The 25,291-nt window shown below is 40.1% G+C and overlaps 1 protein-coding gene across 1 annotated transcript in view; it reads left to right on the forward strand.

The window, feature by feature from the left end:
• The window catches only part of VCAN (versican), a 99,275-nt gene that overhangs the window by 36,481 nt on the left and 37,503 nt on the right, over positions 1-25,291 (forward strand). Inside the window, exons 7-8 of the mRNA XM_059492480.1 lie at positions 8,168-8,569; positions 10,073-11,062. Coding sequence (XP_059348463.1) covers positions 8,168-8,569; positions 10,073-11,062 — 1,392 coding nt within the window. The remainder of the gene's footprint in view (positions 1-8,167; positions 8,570-10,072; positions 11,063-25,291) is intronic.

Below are 25,291 nucleotides of genomic sequence, written 5' to 3' on the forward strand. Positions count from 1 at the left end.
AGTTTCAAAGCTTCAGCCCACCACAAAATCTGTTGTCCTCGAGTTCTGCCTGCTTTGGGGATGGCATTAAGCTCTCACACAGGGATTCCCACAGCGCCTGACAACAAAACTGCCCTGCCCAGCACCTGGGCTCTCGGCGAAACCCCTGCTCACAGCTCTCACTGCGTGTCTCACACCTCTCCCTCCTCACCTGGACGTGCAGCCACACCACAGCACCTCTGTGCTTATTCAAGCTGTTCTTGTCCTCACCAAGACAAATTGTGCATTTGAGAAAGGAGATATCTCCTCCATCCTGCTCAGGCTCCTCACTCCTGTTTTGTGATTAGGAGTCTCTCTGCTGGAAAGTCTCAAAATGTTAATTTTAATTTGCGGTCTCAAGAAACCTCAATCTGTATTTTGAGCATTTTGTTTGCCTGTAAAGAGGAATCGTATTTATTGAAATACATGAAAAACACACGCAGTAAATTCAATTTTAAAATTATGTTCGCTAGTTTCAGTAGAGCAGCCAACCTGGACAACTTTTAAAGTACAGTTAAGTTCAGGATTTTAACTTCAGCAGTGTTATGGGTACAAAATTACATTGTATGAAATGTCTTGACTTTATGAAAATAAGAGTGGCCCAGACTAATAATACATGATTTAAAATCTAAAAGCCTTGTTAAAAACCCCTGAAACTTTCTCCCCTTTGATCACAAGTGCTTTTCACTCTTCAAAAACCACATGGGTCTAAGTTTCTGAAACATTATCTGTGCGTTTCATTTCATACCTCCAAGGCTTTTGCCAGACCTTTTATTTCTTTTTTTTTTCTTTTCTTTTTCTTTTCTTCTCTCTGAGAGATACCTAATCATATATCAGATGGGGCCTGAAAAGGTTTCAGGTTAGACACATGACTAAGTACTTGCAGCTCCTTGGAGGTCATCATCAGAGGGAAAATTTTTCAAGTGTTAACATATAGGACTTATATTAACAGGTTTAAATTAAAAAAAAACAAAAAAGAACAGCTGTTGCTGAGCACTTATGCTAATTTCTAAGAGATGAAAATATTTCATTATTAAGAAAATGATTAATATAATTTCAATTGTTTAAAATGTATCTTTTTATACATATTTAATAATTAATACTTTCAGAGAGCCATAGAGGATTTACTTAATCCTGTTCTTCAGCCTCCCAGTCTCTCCAGGGCTAATTCAAGAAATCTTGTCACAGACTTCAGCTGACTTGGGATGGACCTTTTTATCCCAAAGCACCCATTGAACAAACTGCACTCCAGAAATGCACTAATCAAAATGCATTCAGGTTTTTAACTCACATGCCTGCGACAAAGCTGAACTTGATGAGCTCTGTACACAGAGGTGGTTGGATTTTTTGAAACACAAATCCCCTTTTTGCTGAGAAACACTGATTTATTAAAGCTGAATTCTTTCATAGACCTGTATTGGTTTTGGCGAATCTTTCAGCAAAACATTTTTCACTTTGACTCAAAACACGTGTTGACCGTTTTGCTCTGGATTTGCCCATTCTCTTTCCCATTTTCCTCTCTCATTTTGACTTCGTTTCATGCACCTTTATTGCTTCTCTTTTGTTACACCACTTGGGTTTGGCATCACGGCTCTGTTTTAGCAGGAGATTGGAAAATTCCAGTTCTGGGCTGGCGTTGCCATGCGTGTTCCTCAGGAATGGAGAGTCCGCGCTACTTTGATTGTTCCAACCCAGCCCCGTCAAGAGCGGGTCCAAGTCGGGGCTGAGGCCCTCTTGCTTTGATGCTTCATCCATCTGAAGCTCAAAAATCTGTTCTGTAGGACAAATATAGGAAATTATGACCTCCACAGGGCTTTGAGGTGTCCTGCAGCACCACCATGGCAGGCTCAGGAAGCATCCACAGTGCTCCTCTTGTCCTGCAGCAGGATAAAGGACAGAGGCTGCTGGGCACAGCTCAGGAGCTGGCAGGAGGAACGCTGTCTTCCCCTTCTGCTGCATGTGACTTAGCTTGGAAAACCTTGAATAGCCGGGCAGCTCTGTCCTTCTCCACAGCAACCGTCGGTAGCTGCGTGTCCCAGCTATTTCCTGGATGAGGGAATTAGTTCCAGCCTGATGTCAGGGGCTGTGTCACGGGAGATCTGTGGATTTCTGATCAGTTTGGGAACCGACGCGGAATGATAAAGACCTCGGGCGTGGCAAAGCACGAGGAGCAGAACTGCCAAGCTGAAGGGGGGAAAAAAAACTCAAAAAAAGAAATTTATATCTGAGGAAGCACAGTGCTGGGCATAACAAACCCAGTGTGCTCCAGCATTTCAGAGTCCAGTATCAGAATGGAGAAATGCCTTTGGGCAGGTGAGGATCCCAAGGTCAGGGCACTGAGCACAGCCTGTGCTCAGGCTGCCTCTCTGTGAAGGTGAAAGAGTGCAAAGAGATCACCCCCCCAAACCAACATTCTCCAGCCTTTTGTTATCTTCCTAGGAAAGCAGATTTATGTTCTTCTCTCAGATATGGTGTTTGTCAAGTCCTTCACAGCTGCAGAGATCCCTGGTAATTTCTTGGCCCAGGTGTGGCTGTGGTAAATCCCTGCCTCTCCCTGCTGGTGAGCAGCACACCGACAGCCCCCTGCAGCTTCCTCACCCCACTCTTCCTCAGGGCTTTGAGAGCTCGGTTAGACCATGCTGAAAGCTGCAAGAGGACCTCAATCCACTCCAAACCAGCCCATGCTGTTCATCTCAGCAGTGTGTCACCTTGAGAAGGAGGGGAAGGATTTGGTTCCTGGGTGCAGCTTAACCTTTTAAATGTTGCCTAAGGTAGGAGCAGAGATTTATCTGCCTGACTGATGTGTGAGGAGCAGCTGTTTGGAGCACCATGAAGTGCTGGGGAGGAGATGCTTCTTTTGCCTGAGCAAGTGAACTTGCATTTGCCTGAGTGATTCAAAACTGGAGGCTCTAAGAACAACCTCTTAGTGCAGACATTGTGGCCAGAGAGAGAGAGAGGAAAGAGAAGAAGACACAGCTGGAGGCATTTTCCTGTCATTGCCTCAGGTCACTGGGTAGGTCAGGTAACAAGGAGAGGATGAGGAACAACAATGTGAAGAAGTGGAAGGTCCACCCCTATAAGTGTTCAAGTGCAGAAGAAATTAATTGATTTTGCTCTTTGTCACCTTTGTTCCATTGCTGTGGGGTCTGGGCATCACCCATGGCACACAGGGGTGATTTCCCCCCTTCCACACCAGGTGGGGGGAGCAGAGCACCAAGAATTCTGCTCTCAGTTCTTACCCAAGCGACAATCTTGCAATCTTGGCCCTTTTTCTTCTTCAATTGTTTTTTTGTGGTCACAAAGCAAAGATTATTGCTTTTATTGCTTTTATTTTTTGGTGCTGGGTTACAGATTTAATTAGGAAGAGCTGACTAAAGAGGCTTGCTTTTTTTTTTTTTTTTTTTTTTTTTGTTTTTTTTTTTTTTGTTGTTGTTCTTCTTCTTGTTGTTGTTGTTGTCCTCTTTGGCAGTTTCATAATAAATAATGTGGAAAGAGACATGCTTTTTGCTATTGTTCTTTTGTGGATAGATTGGCAGGTTATAATTGGTTCACAGAACTACACTTGCATATGGGGAAACCAGGAGATAACATATCTTTCCCCCTTCAACCATCTGACTTGAGAAGTTATGAAATAGCAAGTGGTTTTACTTAAGAATGTTTGTGTTCACAGAGCTAAAAGAGCTGCTGCCTCTGCTGTTTTGTTAGCTGGAAGAAAAGACCTTGGGCAGTTGTGTGAAGAGGATGCAAAACTTTTCATTATAAGTCTTTCTTGCAAATAACACAGCCTGACAGTTTTCAAATTTCTGGGTATTTTTTAAGAATCCTGTTGGTTTTCTCTGATACGGCACATGCTTTGTAAGCAGGAACAGATCCTGCACTTAAGTTTTCATATTTTTCTCATTATGTTTGGCTTTTGATTTTGACGTCAGAACAGAGTGTAGGTGAGTGGGAGTATGCACCTGGAGTTACAGAGAAATTCTTACAGCTGCACTGTCAGATTTTGAATTCTGCTACCAAAAGTCTCATTATTTATGAACGAAATCCCACATGCCCTGTGCACCACTGCTTCTGGAAAAGTGTGAATGAGCAGGTGCTGGATCAGTGCCATGATCAGAGGCTTCTTGCTCATTCTGTAACTCAGAGCACCAATTTTTGTCCTTTCTTTCTTTTTTTTTTCTTTACTTTTCTTTTTTTTTTTTTTTTTTTTTTTTTATCTGTTCTTAATCTTAGACTTGTTCAGCTTGGAAGGATCTGCCAGTAATTTAAACTCCAGCTGGCAAAACTTTTGGACTCAGGGGAACATTCAAGGCTGTCCTCTCTGCCAGGGTTGGTAGCAGGGAAGGAAGAAACACCAAGAAGAAACGTAACAAATTAACATTAAAAAAATATGCAAAAACAAAGCAAGGCAGTTCTCTGCATTGGCATTGTGCTTAAATTGGGCTCAAAGATTTCAACCATTAATTTTGAGTGTCTCAACATTATTTATGTTTTGTAATAATTTATTTTGGCTGTAATTCACAGAAAGAATTCACTATTTCCAGCTTTTGTTCCAACTTAAAGCAAATTTTTTTGTTTTGGCTGTTAGCAATGACTCAAAACAATTGGGTCTATGTCTATTGGGTCTATGTCCTTCCAGGTTCTTAGGTACTTAGCTAAATGTAAACAAATATACAATATTTCTGAGTGCAGAAAAATTGTTCAAGTAGTTGAAGTTAGGTACATGGGTAGAGCTGGTAATGTTGAAAAACCATGGGTACAAATTATATATAATTTTTAAAATAAGCATTTCTGCTCCATAAAGTCCACTAATACTGATACCAAATTAAACAGTACAGAATTTACTAAAATTCTTATCTGGTAATTGCAAAGTTAAACCATGTCCGAAGTTGTGCAGTTTGATTTCCTTGAAAAAATAGTAAGTTTCAATATTGCTCCATAATTTTGAATCCTTGTTTAAGTCATGGTGGAAAAGAAGAAGAAGAAAATGCTGTAGAGTAAAAGCATAAATTAAATAAATAGGGAGTGAAAACATATAACATCTCTGCAAAGTCATACAGCCCTTCCAAAATCACAAAATCAGCAATGCATGTTGTTCAATGTAGAAGGAATAGATTAAAACAAACAAACAAAAAAAATAGATAGTCTTTGATATGAGCAGCTGCTGGTGAGATAATTTGCTTTCTTGCTGCTAATATGTTCATGCACTTTATTAGGAAAATCTGCCTCATGTCTTGAACCAGAAGGAGGACAAAGGAGATAGCATATTGCACGCATGATGCAAGGAGTACAGTAATGCAAAACATCTGGGTGGAGTGGAGGACAGCTCAAACTGGAGTTGTCTACTAAAAAAGCAACCTTCCCTTTGTTTGTTCTTTCTTTCTTTTCACACACAAAAAAAAAAAGGATAACATGGATATATTTCTCATTGAAGAAGCACTGTCAGGGTTTTTTTTTTTTTTTTAGCCACTTAAATAAGTTTGCACTCCTGAATGTTGTGAGTGAAAAAACTTGCATGTAATTGTTTAGACAAAGTGATTTCAGGGTCACTCTAGTTGATTTTATCCAGAGCTGAATTGCACACAATTTCCATGGGAGAAAATCTGGCTGTTTATTGATAAACTCTTAAAAAATATGGGCTCCACTTATAACACTCTATAAAGGTAATATTTATTGATTCAGTTATTAATATAAGCAAACCAAATATGCTTGGTGTTTTTTCAGGTTGGCATAATAAATGTGTACCTATTCTGTCAAGTCATTAGCAGATAATAAGTCACGAATAATAAATATCTGCATCCCAGGCATAAATATCTGAACTCTTGGGACTTCCAAGCATTTCTTGGAAATCTGGAAGCTGCGTAAGTGGTTGTGAGTAAGTGTACACAATTTCCCAGCAGCGATGAAATAAACTTACCTTTATTTTCCACAGATTTTAAAAAAAATTATCTACACTGCCCTCATTTTTGTCTAGTTCTGTTAGAGGGTATTAACATTTTAATATTTGTGCAGAGGGTGATCCTGATGGTCACTGCAAGTGTGGCAGCTGAAGCCTGAGTGAGTGTTTGTGTTGGCTGCAAAACCAATTCCATCCACATTAAGGAAACTGATCCTGTGATTAGAAGGGAGAGATTGAGACTTGGCTGCCTCCTTTCCATTCTGCCATTAAAAAAAAAAAAAAAAAAAGAGTAAAAATTGCTGTTGAGGAAAATAATGAATACTTTGGTAGAGATTTAACGGCTACCACTCAGCAGCACACACGACTTGTGTGCATCCTTCATTTCCCAAGCTGTGAAGCAAAAATTGTGAAGTTTAATCCAGACCCATACAAGCAGAGAGGGGAGGAAAAAATATTTTAACTTAAAATAAATAAGTAAAAAGCATACAAGAATATGTAGCTAAATCTTCTTTGTAAAACCACAAAAAATTTAAATTTGTGGTAGGGAAAAGAATCTGCTCCTTTTTTTTCTGCTGGCAAAGAACACCACCACTTCTAAACATGGCGACGTCATATTTTCTTGCCCTCACAATTTCCTTTTCACTTTCACTTCTCATTCAGGAAAGCTGAAATATCAACCCTTTTACCTCATTTTCCTACTCTGTAATTCTACACGTCCTTCTAGAAATTTTGAGCAGTCATCCTCTGACCAGTCCTGGTCTTTTGCAAAGGTGGCATTTTCAAAGCTGAGTGTGTGAACCTGAACAAGTATTTGTGTCACCCTGAGTGGCACATGAAGAATTCATATCTCCAGCTATCAAAGGGGCACCTAATTAGCCATGGGCATTTGAAAAAAAACTGGTTTTTTGCATGCATGTTGCTTATGCTCGAGGATAAATTGTAAAATAATGTAACTGTTTTGATTTCTGTCTGCAAGGGGAAGAGACTTATTTGATCTATTACATTCTAAGCAAGATTTTATTTTGCAAGAAGTTCTAGGTGTAGTCAGTGAGTTCTCATAAGCACAGACTGTTTAATGCATTCTTCATATGCTTAGTGTGATTTAAAAGCTGTATTTTTCTCTTTATTTGCATCTTATAAGGCTTTTGACTCTGAGTCACTTAGCAGCAAGCAGCATTGCTTTAAGACATTCACATCTTCCACCCATGTGCTCCTATTGCCCTTCTGAAGATTACTGACCTGGGAAAACTGGCAGAAGGGAAGATGGTTCCAACCTGGGCTTTTCCTGAGGAAAATCTCTTTTCTGAGCATCCATTTTTTCCAGGAATTTAAGATCTGCTGACACACCTTGCAGTGTTAGCACACATTTCCTCCTCAGATGGCAAGGAAATGTGGGCTAAAAGGAGTAGAAAAGCAGCAAGGCCACTAGGCTGTTTAAAACATCACAATTTGGTTCACTGGAATCACCTTTCTTTGTGCCTTCTGTTCATCTAGGATAGCAACTCCCTCACCTTTTCCACCATCCAGAGGGTTCCGCACTTTGCCTTTGCATGTTCAGCACTCCCATGGAGGCATTTCTGTCTGTGGAGGAGTTTCAGATGTGCATCTTTGAAGTGTTTTCAAAAGATCAACATCATTTTAGTAGCATTAAGTTTGTGATCTTATGGTTCAACATTCTCACCTTTCCCCACAGTAAATTTCTCCCAGCATAATTTAAAGGCAGGAGAATTTTCTAGTGGCATGCTTGATCCTGCTGCTTGAGCATGCTCTCATTGCAGTGAGGATTCCTTTTTTGTAGCTTGTAATTATGTGCTGAAAATAAGCTAAAGCGTTGTTTTATACATCTGAGCTGGATGCTGCATCAAGCTTTGAAGAAAACCCACAGCTCTCCTCATTTGTGACATCTTGAAATAAACTTTTCTGTCCCCAGATCAGTACCTGGCAAGCTGATGGTCACTCATGTAACACAAGGGCTTCTAGGGGTAATTATATAAACCACAAATATGAAGAATATTGCTAATTTTTTTCACTTCATCTAGTGAAAGTGACTTTTAAGTTAGGCATTCTGCAGCTTTACAGTGTTTTATTGCATGTCATTCAATGCTCCAAAAAACTACCTAAAGCCTTTGAAACACTTATTTTTCAGCATGGCATTTATTTTTTGTTGGGGACATTCAAACTAACGAACTAGAATATCTTGTGTACTGACTGTACCTTTTTTTTTTGTTTTTGTCTTTTTTTTTTTTTTTAAAGCTAAAAAAGTCACAACAGAGCCCACAACCATTGAGCCTGTGACATCCCTGAGAACTGACAGCGTGAGATCGTCACCTGCTGGAGCTCCTCTCGGGCCTCCCATCTCTGAGACCCTGCTCACTAAAGTGCCTGCCACCCAAACGGTTTCTTTGGAGGAAACAACCCCAGAGTCTGAGGAGGACACAGAAATCACTACTGAGGTGGCTGAGGAGAAAAGGGAGATGGAGGTGCTCATGGAGAACATTCCTCTCACCACCCTCCTACCTGAGACTGTCACCGACGGCGAAATGTTCACCGGCGACACGCTGGGCAGGACTGAGCACGATGTCTCACCCAGGCCAACAGACACCACGGCCCCAGACGTGGAGCTGGATCACACTTACTCTGAAGCAGAGGAACAAGGTAGGTCTGAAAGCATTGAGGACGCTTTCTTGACCTCTGTAATTTTTCAGGATAGCACAGCTGTAGCTAAGAGTTCCACTGGTTTTTGGGAAAATGCTGAGACGGGAGATGCGCAGAGGCACGATGCTGACAATCAGACTGAGCAAATAGAAGTGGGCCCTCTGAGGACAGCTACAGATAGCTTCTTGCAGACTGCTCGGAGAGAGGCTGCCAGGACAGGGACTGCAGATTCACTGACAAAAGAGCAAGCGTCTCACAGTGCCCACCTCAAAAATGCACCCACGACAAAATCACTGGAGGCAAAATCTGACGAGAAACTCACGACTGTTGTGATCCCTAAAGCTCTGCTCACTGCTGAGTCTGCAGAGAGGGAGGGCAGTGAGAGCATGTCTGGCACAGATTCTGGGGTGGCTGCTGGTCATTACCCAAGAGCAGAAGTGCCTGCTGCATCAGAGACACTCCTAGATGAGCAAGCAGTAACCACTGGACAGTTCTCTGCAGTGAAAGAGTCAACGCCCTGGGTTAAATTTAGCTCTGCAACAGCATTTGACAGCGAGGCCTCAGCTCAAGGGAGCAGAGAGGACCTGAGAGATGTGCAGCCCACCGTGGCATCTGGAACACCTGTATCCTTTTCTGTGTCTGCTGCTGATCAAACAGAATCTGAGGCCATCTCAGGAAGTACTGATGCCCTGCTAGTTTTTGGAGAAGGCACCATATCTCTTATCCCCTCATCTCAGCAGACAGAAGCATCAGCTGTCTTGGAGGAGCAGGAGGAAACAGAACAGCCAGAAATGAGGACAATAGATGAGGAGTTCCCTTTTTCCACAGCTGCCATTCCTCCATGTACTGCAGGAGAATCTGAGGGGTGTTCTGCAAGGGAGAAGATCACACAGGCCCCTCCAGGTTCTGGCACGTGGCTGCCAACAGATAAAGAGGAGGGGTATATGACAGAAGAGTCATCTCACACTGGAAGAGTGATTGAGTTTGCTACAGAGGATGGCTTCTCTGGAATGGAGCCCACATCATCTCCAGGGCACATTGTGGAATCCACAGTGCATCCAGGAGCTCCAATTTCAGCAGCTACTGAGACAAGCAGGGAGGCAGCAGAGACCACAGGGGATGAAGAAGTGGTATCATCTGATTTTGGTCAGAGCAGAGACACTGCAAGTGTATCCCATACCAGCAGCTCCTTGGATTTGGAAACGACCACAGCATCCAAAATACCAGTGGAAGAAAGTAGTGCAACCATAGGGTTTTTTAGCTCCCCAAGTGTAACTGTATTGCCAAGTGCTGTGCCCACAGCTGCGGGGGTAACTGAGCATGAAGCAGATGAGACATCAGGGACAGAGGGAACTATTAAATTTACAGGTGTGACCAAGGTAGATACTGCAGCTCCACAGAAGGAGTACGATGCTTCCCTAGTTCCAGTTACAGTAGAGAGTGAGGTCACTAGAGATATGCCAATTACTGATCAGACTCCTTTTGATGATGTCTTTCATACAGAAGCAACAGAAACAACTGCAAAACATAGCAAGGTGTTCCCAGAGCTCTCCACACTCGACCAAGGTTTGGAGCCAAGAACTGCCACACTGTCTATGACATCTGCCCACACACACGAACCAGAGATGTCACCAGGACCTGAATGGGCTCAAACAGCAGTTCAGGAGACGCTGGATGAGACAGGCTCAGCTTATGAGGAGATGTACCCAACCACAGAGGCACCTGTGCCTGCAGTGACATCCACAGACCACGGAGGAGTTCTGACACCTGAGGAAACCAGCGCCTGGTTGCACCTCACGGCGACTCCAACAGCTGGAACTGCTCCTGACCAGGATGAGGAGGTCACTGAGGTGATGCCCATAACTGCTGGAACCGAAGCAGAGACACAGGAGAGCCCAGGAACCCCCACCAGGGAGGAAGATGATGCAGTGAGCTGGGATTCCGTGCCCCCCTCCCACAGGATGCCAGCAGGACGTCCCACTGTGGAAAGCATTACTGACCTGACTCTGGGAGCTTCTCCAAGCCGGGCTACAGAAGGCTCAGGAATGACAACAGAACCTGAGGAAACCAGGCCAGCTGTATTTGCAACAGACAAGGCAACAACTCCCAGCAGCGTGGCAACACCTTCCCTCGGTGCTGCAGACAAAGCTCAGCCTACATCTGCCGCCAAGCCCTTTGTCACTCCAAAGTCTCCACGCCTCATTCCCGAGGAAGAGGAGGAGGTGACGAGCCATGACATCATCATAATTGATGAATCTGTGTCTCCCAGCAAAGCCACTGCTGAGGATGATCTGCCAGGGAAGATGCTGGAGCCGGAGATCGATAAGGAATATTTCACCGCATCCACTGCCACGGCGGTGGCACGACCCACTGCTCCACCCCAAGTGAAGGAGGCCACAGAGGCCTTGCAACCTCAGGAGGTGTCTCCTTCCACTCCACACCCTGATAATGACATAAGATTGTATGTTATTCAAATCACAGGCAATGACACAGGTAAGATTTTGCCCTTTAGACCCGCAGTCCATCAGAGTGGACAGTTTGTCATGTCAAACAGGTGTGCTTTAGGATGTGCTGGAGATGTTTCTTGGATCACTGAAGGATGCAAAGTACCACTTTTGTCTAGACAGCCACTTGCTGAATATTGGTAGGTCTATTTTTCTGTCCGTTAAAAGCCCCTCAGAAATGTATTTTAAATTTGCTGTGTGGTAAGAATTATTTCTACATAAGAATGAATATGAAACTGTTTTATTTCTTTTTAAAAGTCATGATGGCTACAGTCCAGTTTTCTTTTTTTAATGTTGTCAAGTCACCAATTTAACTCCAGCTGTCTGTGAAACAAGCATTTTAATTTCACAGCTTCCATTCCATGCATTACTAGTCCTAAACGAAGCACTAGATTATTTTAACATTCCATTGGTCTGTAGCAATTAACAATGCCATGTACAGTGTAGTCAGCTAAAAAATGGTTAAAGCACTCTACTGCCTCCTGTTATTTGGAGGAACGGGTTTTTTAAAATTTTTTTTTAATAGCATATCATAGAATTTTTTTAAAATCCACCTTAGGGAATATGTGGTGCACATTGATGCAATATTTAATTCTGCCACATTTTTTAGCTGATGGTTCTGTACATGTGTATGTAGCTTCAATTCCATGGGTATCCAGAACAGAAACTTCTTAAGTAGCAATGAACTGTTGGGGTTAATGATGAATATGTCTCCATAATGCAAATGTGGAAGGGTGTGCAGTTTTACATCAAAGAATCCTGTCAATTGACTATTATTTAAGATGTCACGGTAAAACATTTTATTTTAAAACAAAAAGCAAAGGAACTGACAAGCAGTCAAAGCACAGAATTTCTGTTAGGTTCAATGTTTTATGGTGTTTAATTGTCTTATGTTTGTATAATAATTATTTTATTTTTTTTGAAGGAACACAGTAAAAAAATGGATTTTTTTGTTCTTATATACCTTAACTACATGCATGTCTTTCGAATGGTTGTGTCAGAAACTGTTTTCTCTTTGGTTCTTGGCCAAAACGTCCGTGCCTCTGAAGAACTCATCCAGCAGAATTCACAATTTATGGGAGTCTTTTGGATGGTTTTTTCAGGTTTGTTCTTGGTAGGGTTCCATTCAAAAATCAAAAACCAGTAGTGGTTTTTCCCTCGAGATGTGCCATATCCTGTTTGGACATGTAATACCTTGGCTTGGTATCTTTTTACACATTGTGCTTGTTATCCTACTTTATGTTTACAGGGTGCAAATCTGCACAAGTTATAGCAATTGTAGCTTAGCCTTCTATTTCAGAAAAGGATAGTTCTGAAACTTTTGTTTCTGTGGTATATTATCTTTATTTTGTCTTTAGATGTTACCAGTGCCTTGGGAGTCAGGAGCAGAAGGGTAATTTCTGAAGACAAGACTTAACCCACATATTAAGTCCTTTTGCACCTATGGAAACTCATTTAATTTGACTTAATGATGAGTAGTAGGGGTTTGAGTTATGCTGCAGTTTATTTCCTACAGGGGAGTGGGTTGTGCTGCGTGTTCCAGGCAATGGGAAGAAGTAGGATGGTTTGGAAGGGTGTGGATGTAGGATTTCTCTGCATCTACACTGAGAAGAGCCTCATTTTACACCTTTTGTTTTGTTTTTTTTCCAGAATAGTGTGGGTACTGTGTTTCATTAAATTAGATTTGGTTCAAAGTGGATTATCTGAAGGACAGAGCGTGCAGATACTTTTCGTAACTGCTCTTTCTTACTCTGCCTTGGGTGATCAGGTCTTTAGGACAAACTTTCTTCAGGGTTTGTCTTCTTCATCTTCACAAATTTTCAAAGCTGTGCATGCATTTCCCACGTACAGATGTGCATGTGTCAGGGTGTGTGTAAGCAGACATAAAGTTATAAATCCTTAAAAATCTGCCTTTAAGAATTATTTCTTCTGTGAGGAGAGGAAAGAAGTTCATAGTCTTGAAATGTTATTAAATTTGTCATATGGCACTGTCTGTGCTCTCTTTAAACACAGAGAGACCCATCATGTGTCTAGTGCAATTTTAGAGAGGAATTTTCTTCATTTTTCTGTTTTCAGGCCCTGGCAGTGGGAATTCCCCCACTTGGCTATCCACAGACTAAAGGCACCCTCTACCTACTGACCCCAAACTCAGTTAGAGCTGCCAAAGATTTATTCTCTCTGAGGGATTGGAATGATTTACTTTATTGCTACAGAAATGAAAGACAACATCTGAAAAATCCTGTCAGACCCAGTTTCCCCTCATTGTTCTTAGTCCATAAAGTTTTCTTTGCACTGAAGGAAATCCATATAGGGAGTAATGAAGAGGAATGAATTTGGCAAATTTTACCAACATATGCCTTTCAGTGGGATGTAGTTTAACTTCTTATTCTATCACTCTTTATTTGAGAATTGATCCACTGTCATAAAGAACTACATAAACTTTACTTCCGGCTTTTTATTCTTAGCTCTTTGGAAATTGTAAATACAGTTTACATCATTACATCTCCGATAAAACAAAGGGGTTTTCCTCCTTTGGCATGTTTTCAAGGTAATACAGTGTAGCATTTTTAGATAAAGTTAATCTGTGAGGTTTATAAATGAAGGCCTTCACTGATTTTCAAGAGTCCAAAAGTGCCTCCTAAGAAAGGACAGCTTGCTTACCAAAGCCCTTGAAGTAATAACTGTTTCAAATAGGAATTATAATGAGAGGTTATATATAGATGGCATTGTCTATAAATGAATATATTTTCCTTTTTGTGTTTGCAGAAGTGCTGGAACTATTTATGAGATTATTCTTTCCCCCTCATTCTTCACCTCCTTGTTATTCAGCTTTTGCCAGAAGCAACAGTTTAACAGTGAGGCAGGGCTCAGCAGAAATTCAGCACCATGTTTTGTTTCCTATCACTCAATTACAATAAAAACCTTGCTATTACACAGCTGAATATTGCTCCCTGCAGCTCCATTTGCCGTCCACAGCGTGGGCACAATAATATTTAAGTGCTCCATGGAGGTGCCATTAGACTTTGTCAGGCAGGAGCAGTGTTTCACGTTCCATGTGGAAGAGAAAGGCTGTGCTAAACGTGTGAATTCTTGAGATTTTGAGGTATTTTTTAGCAGTTTTGAGGTATTTTTTAGCAGTTTCCATCAAGCAGGACAGAGAGCCTGCGGTGGTGGGAGCAGCCCTGGCTCAGGTGAGCTCACCTGTGGCCAAGCTCAGGTGGGAGGAGAGGCAGGAAGGACTCCTTGTGCCTTCCTCCTCCTCCTCCTCCTCCTCCTCAAACCCTCACCAGGCTGGCACCAACTCCTCTGAAGTCTTTGGGCTGGAATGTGCTGTTGATACACGGAACGTGTTATGGATGTATGGAATTTCAGGGGGATGTTATTCTTCACTATCACTGCAGGCTGAAGCTGCACTCGAAAGGTGTGGAGTTAAATTAGGTTAAATAAAGGGGCAAGGATATTTTTCTGTCTCATACACACATCCCCCTTAATATAAAGTAGTACAGTAACTGGAAGGTGATATTAAATATTATAATTTCTAAGACTTTACATTTATTTATTAGACCGGAAGAAGGTTCTTCTAGAGGACTTTTTCTTATTCTAGAGATAAATAACTTTACTCTTAGCTTTTAAAATGCATGCTTGCAGTCAATGAAAACTCTCATAAAGGAAGTTTACTTTTAGATAAAAAAAAAAAACAAAACAGGGCATGGAAACAGAAATAATTTGAAGGCCTGGTGGAAGGTCAAACTCAGTTTGAATTCTGGAAGGTCAAACTCAGTTTGAATTCTGGAGGACGTGTTCTAGGGCTGATAAGAACATAGAGCTGAACAGGTAAAGTTGTTGGTTTGTGTAGGAATACAGCAGTTTTCGTTGAGAAAATGTACAAACAATCCACACGCTCCCATGTGGGCAAACATGGGGCGGGTGCACAAATTAATCTGGGTAGTAAGACTTGTTTTTTCTGACAGCCCACGGGCAGATCTCAGGAAGGTATTTCAATTAATGAGGAAAACATCCTTGCACATGAGGAAACATCCCTTTTTATGCTACAGAAAGGGCCACACACGTGTTTCAGAACGGAAGGGGCCTGGGACCTCCATCCACTGGAGTGGAACCAGGAGCTTTTCCCTTGGAATCGTGAGAGTGAGGAAGCCAAACACCCCTGCAGTGTGAGCTTCCCATGGCATCAGCTGGGACACAGGACTTTGTCCTTTTCTCTGAGGATTCAGGATTTGCCACCTCGTGCCCTGTTGTATCCTCACAGCTCTGATGTTTCCCAGTGCTGCTGCTGGTGCTGGAAGGGCATGGATTAGCAGCTGGGAAAAGTTAAAAAAGAAGCCCAACCAACCAAACCTGAAGGAACTTTTCAGCTCATAAAGCTTTTATGAGCTGAAAAATGCTTGTGGGGGTGTTGTTTAACAGTGGTTGAGGGGATGCTGGAAACATAACTCCTGTCTGAATCAGGAGTAATTTGCACACCTGCGTTTTTTGGAGATATTTGAAAGTCTTTATTCAGTGAATATGTTTCAAAGTGTTTGTTGGACCCTGGGACTCACACCAGCTCTGTCTGGTTTCTTGTCCCCTCCAGCCTTGAAGAGAGTGAAATTGCAGGAACCTGTGCTTTGTGGATGTGGATTTTTATGGAAAGAGGTTACAAACCTTTGTGTTTCAACATGTAATTCCCTGACATGCATATTTCTGTCTTAGCAGTGTGAGAGGGCAAGCAGAATTTGAATGAAATGCAGGATGGTAATGAGTCATAGTCATAAACATGAACAAGGGAGGCAGAATAGAGTCTTTTCAGGTCCATCTTAGGCCTTGCCTTAAAATTCATTTAATCTTCTTGTCTTCACAAGGGCTGTCAAAGATCCTCATGGCTCTGTTTAAGCCTGATTCTAATATCTTGCCTGAAGAGCTCCTTGGCCAGTTTATACCCGTGTTTATGCTTGCCAGCATTGTCTTTAGCCTGAATAGGTCCTTTTTCTTCCTGACACTTATCCCTTGATACTTTTGTTATTTCTCTGCTCAGTCTCAGAGAATGACCACGTCCCGTTGCTCAGCCCCTGTTTTTGGTGGTTCCTGATGGGGGAGTGGGAATGTGCTGGGAGGGAAGATGCTGGCCCTGCCTCAGGCCCTGGGGCTGCTGGGGTGACCTGTGCCTCTTCCAGGCATTGCAAGGGACACCGTGCAAGTTTGCAGCATCCAGGTTTGCATCTCTCTTCATCTGTACCCACACTGTTCTCCTTTAAGGTGTTTTATTTGTGCTCGCTGGCCAGCCATCTCTCTGGTTGTTTTATATATTATATACATTAATTATTTTATATTATATATTAATTATTTTGTACATTATAGATCAATATATTTATATATTAATATATGTTAATATTTCTAATATATAATACAATATATTTTAATATAATAATATTTATATATTAATATATTAAGATATATTTATATTATATATTATCTTATATAATTATATTGTTTTATATATTATATATTAATATATCAATAACCACAGAGATTATTTGCCAGCAAGCACAAATAATTAATTAATATATAATTAATATATATATTTATATATAATATAATATACAGTATATATTATATACAATATAATATACATTATATATCATATATCATATATTATATATTATATATTATACATTATATATTATATATTATATATTATATATTATATATTATATATTATATATTATATATTATATATTATATATTACATATTATATATTATATATTATGTATTATATCATATATTATATATTGTATTACATTACATTATATATTGCACTATATTACATTATATATTATATTATATTATATTATATTATATTATATTATATTATATTATATTATATTATATTATATTATATTATATGTATTATATTTTATATACCATTTTTGTGGTATACACACATGAGCTAGGTGGAATTTTTGGTGTGCCTTTTTTTTTGCTAATTATTGTGTTACTCTCCTCCCCTTCAGCAGAAGTCTCTCTCTGTCTTTTGTGTGCTGAAACCACCATTTCTTTTTTCCCCAAATGAAGGGCATATTCTACTGAAAGCCATGGTTTCTTTACAGGACCTATTTCAAATCAAGGTTTACTGTAAGAAAAGCTTCTGTCTTGCAGCTAGGCTGACCTGAACTAATTTCTGGTGGGATCCTGAAGCAGCAGCAAAAGTGGCCTCACATGGGCAGGACCAATTTCCCACCTTATTAAATGCAAAAATCTCCTTTTTTTTTTTTGTTTTTCCTTAATGTAGGGCTGGGCTTGTCTCCTTATCAACTGTCATGTTCTAAACTTCATTTCCCAGGGAAGCAGGTCTGACTAGAGTAATTTTCACATCCTAGATGGCCGAACTCCCTCTATTCTTCATAAAACCTGCTGTAGAGTTGGCCACATTCTTCCTGTGCCTGGAGTAACTGAAGTGTTAAAGGCTGAGCAGCGTGGCCAGATCCTGATTTCATCTTCCCCAGTGTAATTACACCACAGTAATTCCAATGAGGTGACTGAGAGCAGAACTGTGCTGGTGGGGATGTGGGGATAGTAGCTATCACAGTGTCTTCATAACACTTTGCAGATTCTGGGTCACTGTATAATTAGGTGATTATTTTTCTTCAGAACACGTTTGAGTTCAATCCAAACTGGTAGATCTGTTGTTTAACTAAACCCATTGGGAGTTTTCCATATTAGAATAGTCTTTTTTTTTTTTTTTTTTAAGCTGGTGATATGGAGGGCTTTTTAAAATAGGTTGTACACCATCCCATATAATTTGCATTTAAAACGGAACAGTAGCAATGTCTTGTATGAAAGCAAAAATACTAACCAAGTAATTGTAATAAATTCAAGCTTTTTTGTGCACTTCTCTTTTTCTCAAAACAAAGGGAAAAAAAAGCAAACCAACCCCACCAGCCCCATATGCAACAGAGCTGAAACTTGATGCTTAGAAATTTTCACTAGAAGCTAAAACTGAATTAACAAGTGGTCTTTAGGCCACTGTTTCTGGCTCTTCCTGAAGAAAGACTTATTACAGAACAATAATTTCTCTTTCCACATTCCTTGCTGGACTTCCATAGATACAAGGAACAGTGCCCTCACATTTAATGCTGTTCAGAGGATGCCTACACATTCCCAGCTGTTTTTGCATTGTATCCAAGGAGACGCCTCAGATCTAGACATAGGGATTACACATTTCCAGCTTTCTTATAGCTCTTTGTTTATTCATGAGAGAAATGAAGGAATTTTATTCATAGGTACAATGTAGTTTTTCATACTTCTGTTGTGAAGAACAGAAATTCCTTTTAGAGGTTTTGTTTACATGTGGAGAAAGTCCTACTGCAGAAAAGATGAGCTGTCTTTTACATGGTGATGCTATATGACTTAATTTTTTTTTTTTTTTTTTTAATGAGGAAAGTGTTTTTCTGTACCAAACTTTTCTGAATGTGTCCAGATTGTAACTTTCTTAATATGGAATTTACAGTGGTGGGGGGTTTTTTTCACATTTTCAGTTTGATTAGTGGATTATTCCTTGCTAATCCAGACAGCCTTTTAAAATCTTCCTTGTTTTTTTGAAGTGATTAAGTGATAAATTTGATCAGTAATATACAAAATGCCCACTGGTGTCTTTCAGAATATTTTCCTGCTGTAAGTGAGGATGTGTGCAGACTGGCTGGATAATATTTTGTGTTGTCTTTGGGAACATGTTGCTGAAGTTATTAATCTTTCTTTATAGACTAATTTTTTTTTTTTTCCAAGCTGATCATTAGGACTTTTCTGACAAGAAAAGTGTTACGTTTGTCATGTATTACTGCTTTTCTTGAATGAAGAGGATTCAGTATGAAAGCTTTCAGCTTCCTGAGGAGGAGAAAAGCAGTTGGAATTTCATTCCTGGTCAGGAATGTCTTGCAGTAGTCCCTGCCTGCCTGGGCATTACCTCTGCTTATACTCCATTAGCTTTTTGATACCCATCATTAGCTCAAAGAGTGCACAAGAAATATTAGTTTTTAACTTTAAACCATACTCTTGGATTTTACATGTAGCACCTCATCAAGCAGGAATCCCATAGTTTCAGTGGGAGGTTTTTTGGCATTAGAAAAGGAATTTCCACATATTTGATGTAATTTTTTTGTTGCTTTTTGCCAGAATAGCAGCAAAGAATGTGCCTATAAGTACACAGAGTAGCACTGAGATTTTTGATTGTATTTCATTGTGGGATTTTTTCCTAAACCATTGCTTTTTTTGTTTTTTTTTTTTTTTTCCTTGAAAGTGGTGAGTAAAATGATTCTGGGCTTACTTATATATTCACCACTCTGGCTTGAAGTGAGTTTCCAGTCACATGTCTAGTTAAATGGTGAACATTAGAAGCAAAATTCATGAGTCCTTGGGAAATGCTGTGGGCACTTGTTCCAACTGACAGGACCAAGGATTAACCCAAAATGTTCTTCAGAAGAGTATTTGTTCGCACTTTAATTGAATTGTTTTACTTCCTGGCCTATATATACAATTTTTTTTTTCTTTTTCTTTTTTTTTTTTTTTCAGTTTATTCTGACCACATACAGAGTCTGCCAGGTGTGAACTAATTCTGCAGCAGTATTACCATGTTGGCACATGATGGGGTTTGTGGCAGTACCTTACAGTCACAAATATGTCTCCCTCTGCTGATTTTCAGTGGTGCAGTTATATTACCACAGCAAGGCATCTATTTTTAGCTGTAGTTGGTTTAAAACCTTTGTTCTCAAGTGCTGTCCAGCACAAGTGCCTTTTCCAAAAAAAACCCAAGTCTTTCTAAAAACAAATTAATATTTTTCCAGAACAAATGTTCCAGTTTTGCCAGGGAAAAAAAAAAAAAACAAAAAAAAACAACCCAACAACAAAAAAACCAAAACAAAGCAGAAAAGAAAACCGAGATGAAAAAAGTTACTGCAAGAAAAAATTATGTGATTCTATGGTTAAACAAACACTCATGTTCTGTAGGCACTGTTTGAAATTGTGTCTGGTGGAGACACATTTGTGTCACTCCAGCTGCAGCAGAGGGGAGCTTACAGATTTATGCTGATTTAACTGAGAACCTCTGGTTTATCCCTGGGCTGCTTCAGGTGTTTTATAACCAAAACAATTTTATTAACGCATGGAGATAAATTTATAACATTTTCACCTTTTTTATTTTTTCTTCAGAAGCAAGGGATGATACTGAGAATAATCAATTAAATTTTTCCAGAATCCACTCTGTATCTCCTGAGTAATAGTTGCAAAGTACAGGATTAAGATCTAGATGCAAAAATCCTTTTGCCACATATATCAATATCTATGTATGTATTCACTCTAAATATGAATTCTAACACTCACTTGCACGTAAGAAGTTTTGTAGATACAGCAGTACCTTGAGCTACCACTGCCACTTCTGTACAAACTCAATTACTTTTGCACGTGCCAAGACTAATTTGCCCCAAACAAAATTTTAGTCACATTTCAATGAAGAAAAACGAAACTTAAAAAAATATATTTGCCTTGGGGAAAAGATTGGTGTTGCGACATGACTAATTTCTCAAAATAATGCCCCAAAAGAGCAGGGGCTGCAGCTAAAGAATGTGATTTTGGTTCCTTGCTGCACGACCACTGGGCTTGTGCAGGCATTATATTAAAAGTGTGCTTATGAGGTACATGAAAAAATGCTTGAGAAATAGTAGGGGATAAAATGCCAGAAAATCATAATGATAAGTGGAATAAATGTCACCAGAGAGCTGTAAAAAGAGCATTTTGGGGTAGAGCAGGTGGGGTAATTGTCATCATAGCTTCAGTTCTTGGAAAAAAAACATTCTGTGTATTTTCCTTTTCCTTTTCCTTTTCCTTTTCCTTTTCTTTTCTTTTCCTTTTCCTTTTCCTTTTCCTTTTCCTTTTCCTTTTCCTTTTCCTTTTCCTTTTCCTTTTCCTTTTCCTTTTCCTTTTCCTTTTCCTTTTCCTTTTCCTTTTCCTTTTCCTTTTCCTTTTCCTTTTTTTCTTGCTGTTTTACTCTTTTCTTCTCTTTCTCCCCACACACACATACACTCACACTCACCTATACAAACACCACTGTCTGTTTTAGAGCTTGAACTGTAAAATATTCTCTGGCTTTATTTCTGCCACATAAAATTCCTCTCGTGAGACAAATCAAGAAAGAAAAATTTAGTACATGCCTTGTACATAAACCAACCTTTATTACTCCTAAAATAATATGATGTCAATCTACTTTTTTTTCCCCAAATTGCCACATTAAGGAGTGTACTGCAAGTTTTTTTTTTTTTTTTCCCTAATGCCAAGTGATTCCTTTTTCCAGCATTACTGGAAAAAGGAAGAGGAGAAAGAATATTTCTTTCAGCCCTGAGCATCCACAGGTGCAGTCAAAGGGTGGCGTATGCCTTGAGATTCTAAGTGTAGAATTCTGACTTGTGCCCAAATTTATGTTGTGGTAAGTCAATTTTTGATTCTTGCTGGAGGGGACACTCTCTCCCCGTATTGGTAAGGCCAGAACTGGTTCTTTCTTGTGCCAGCTGTCTCGTGGCAGAAACATTTGAAACAATTAGCAGGATGTAAATGTGACGAAGGGGTGGTGGTGGAGTGGCACAGGAAAGCCCAAAATTCATGGGTACCTCAGTGTTTCCACCTCAGTCATGGAATATCACGCATGAAATAATGGATGAAGTCATTCTGGTGAGCAGATGCTCTTTCCCAACCAGCTTTTCCTGCAGAGTTGGACTTCCCTCTGCACACACTGGGGCACACCAGCTCAGTCAGATGCAGTCTGACTCCTTTGCTTTGTTTTGGGCTCCATCTGGAGAAAAATTATTTATCGCACAGCAGCTGTTTGGGTTTGGGTTGTTTAGCCCTGCAGAGCTGCCGAATTGTCTTCTCTGTAGGCAGTGAGGGAAATGTTGCCCTTGGAAGGATGCTCGAGCCCGGGAGGAGGCTCCACGGGCTGGAGTCGTGTTTAGTTGGTGACACATTGGAGCAGAAACGAAGTGGGAATGTGACTGCCCTCAGAATGCTGCATGACAAATTTCCAGGCATTGCCCAGGGAGCTGTACCCTGCCCGTGCTGGGGCTCACGGCAAAGCTGCCATTTTTAACAACTTGACATTTCGCTCAGTCTGCTTCTTTTTAGCAAATTTATTGTCGGGCGCGGGGGAGAAGAACAAAGCAAACACCAGGAATTGCCAGAGGGCCCCGTAATATGCTTTTATAATAAAACAGTTCCTTTCCTTCTGACATGGTTTCTGCATCATCCTGCCTGCTGCTCTGGAGTTCGGCAGGGCAAACCCAGAGCCCTGTGCAGAGCAGATGTCCCCCTAAGTGACACCCACTCCCCACAGGTGCCTCTGGCCGTGGCCTCCAGCTCCAGCCTGGGGTCCTGTCTGTAAAAAGAAATGCCAGAAAGTGATACCCATGGATTTTGCATGAAAAGCCCCAAATATGGTAAAGCAGAAGGACTGGATAAGTGAATTTCAGTAGGCAAGACTGACCACCCACCTTGAATTGCTTTCAACTCCTACCCAGCCAGCTGTGCAAAAGTCGCTCCTTACAAATACTTTCTCCCAGCAGTTTACCTGAGTCGCTGAGACTTTTGTGCAAGGTAAATTTATACATATGTGTGTAATGTAATAATCTCTCTTGACTCTCAGAGCGATAGCAAAATGTAAATTTTGATAAAATTTAGAAGGTTAAAAAAACCCCAAGACAATCCAAACCTCAAATTATTGAAACCTGCCTTGTGTCCTTGAGGATTTTTAAAGGGAGCCAAAGGTAACAAAATTTTAGAAATATATATGTCCAGCTGGGAAACATTTTAAAGTGAACTAAATAAAACCTTTTGTTTACTTAGAGAGAACAGTAATCAAGACCTGGATTTTACCAGACCTCATCATGTATACTAGTCATGTTAATGTGAGTTAGAAGGATTAAAAGCATAAAAAATTTAAATATTTCTGGATTTTAAAATTTTTTAAAAAATTTTTTGGCTTAGGTGTGTATAATAGTAGGCATGTTTCTCTAATGCCTTAGACCAGCTCCTTGGCAGTATTCCTACTTTTTCCTGAAGAGAAGGGTTATGCCTGGAGCACTGTTGCACTTTGACCATGCTTAGGTGGGATAATGATACTACAATATGGCACAAGGTAGAGGAATCGCATTGGGATTTTGGTTCAACAGGAAATATCTGTATTTCAAAATACTTTATTTATTTATTGTAAAAAATTAAATGAAAAGAACAATATACATTGAAAAATACCAACAAAATCAAACCTCTTCTGTGAAGCAAAACAGCGCAAATTATATTATCAGATTTATTTATTTTTGTGAAATTGAATTGTTTTGTTCCAATTTGAATGCAGTATCTTAAGGGGAAAGAACATCCTACTTAATAGAAAGGTTTAGATTTTTTTTTTTTTTTTTGTACTGGGCACAGCTTTTCAAATCCCTTTTTTATTTCCTCACCATGCTTTTAAAACAGAATATATTCAATGAAACTGACACATTCCTGTGGAATTCGTTGAGGCTTTGGATGGTTTTTTCCTTGCTGTAGGAATTTCAGCAAGCCATGGTCATAAAGCTTCTCAAATCCCTGCAGGCTGTGGATCAGGTTCCTGGCAGAGCTGAGGTTCAGGGGAGTCCGGGCACGACACAAAGGTGATTTAAGTCTTTCCTCATCCTAGAGCCTCTGATAGGTCTCATGGCCTTATCAGACCTCTAGTCCTTCTACAAAAGACTGAGCTGTACTGCTGCTCACAAAAAACTGAGCAGAAGTTTAGATTGAGAAGAAATAAGTTCACGAATTGCAGAAGTGTGAAATTCCAATGTCTGCAGGACGCCAGATTAGATGTTAAGAACCCCATTTTGAAGGGAACTTCACAAAACCATAAGTCTTCTGAATGAAATATTTCGTGTTTCGAAAGTTTGGAAAACATCATAATATGTTTTCTATTTAACTCCCCATTAATTCTTCCTCAGATGATTATCTGATGGGTTTTGAGAGAGAAAATGCTTTTTTACTGCCTGCCCCCTCAAAGATGGTCTTGGAAAAGCTCTCCGCAGAATATTAAAAGTCTTCTCAAGAAAAGAAATATTGCTGCACATTACACATTTCTGGATGTGTGCAGGCATTATCTGGTGCTAACAGGGAGGCAGCTTTTCTGTGTGATCCACTGGAAAACTGGCGTGGGTTTGGAACCAGCCGTGGTGGATTGGGAGGGTTGTGAGGAGAATTAATGACTCCTTGGTCCGTGGCTCTGTGGTTATGTGCAGCAGCAGGCTGAAACCACCCTGCTGTAGCCAGGGGGATTTCCATTTCTCACATAGAGGAGCTGTTACTGAGATGGATGCCTGCTCCTTGCAGGTCATTTAGAACACCTAGATGTATTAAACGGATTAAGGAACACTCCAGGCTGGATACACCCATGCTTTCCATCTCCATTCCAGTGCACCCCTCATCACTTCCCTCCAAGAGAGGCTCTGCTGATAAATCTCTCCCAGGACTTGTTTGGGTTGGCACTCTGAGCTGACAGCCCTTGGCTTTTTCTCCTTTTGAGCTACTTGTTTTCACTTTCCTTCACTTGGAGCCAGAATAACAAAGCACCTCTTTGAAGAAGGGCTCCTTTTGGCTTGTTTGCCATGAGCTATTGATAGGCATATTTGATAGACAAAATCCTTCCCTTTAAAGTCCTGGTTTTGTCTCTTTTTTAGTAGTCTTTGGTCTGTGTGTGCTTACCTGCAGCAGGAATGGGTGTGAAATAAACAGGAGCCTACCCTCAGGGTCTAACAAACCAGTTCAACAGATAAATATTTCTTCTGTATTAGTATTTCTTCTATATTAATGTTTTATGGTAGGTTTTCATCCCAGTGTTTTATACCCAGTTGACAAGGATGTATGAGCCACATCATTATGTAAATTATTTGTCATCTCAGGAGTTATAGAGCATTTTTCATTGCTCTTAACCCTGAGCAACCTGAATCCTAACACTGAATAATCAAACCTGTAGGAAGCAAAAGAATTTCTAATTAAAAACAAAGAATAAAAAAAAAAAATCAATTACATTCTTTGCTATCTCCTGAAAATCTTGTTATTTTTTCTTTGGAAAAATATTGAAAAAAAAGACTTCCAAAGATGCTTGTTATTTAATGAAAGAGCCTCCTGAAAGCTTATTATCAGAATATCATACCTTTTCCT

The sequence above is a fragment of the Ammospiza nelsoni genome, chromosome Z (genome assembly GCF_027579445.1).
Source record: "Ammospiza nelsoni isolate bAmmNel1 chromosome Z, bAmmNel1.pri, whole genome shotgun sequence".
NCBI lineage: Eukaryota > Metazoa > Chordata > Aves > Passeriformes > Passerellidae > Ammospiza > Ammospiza nelsoni.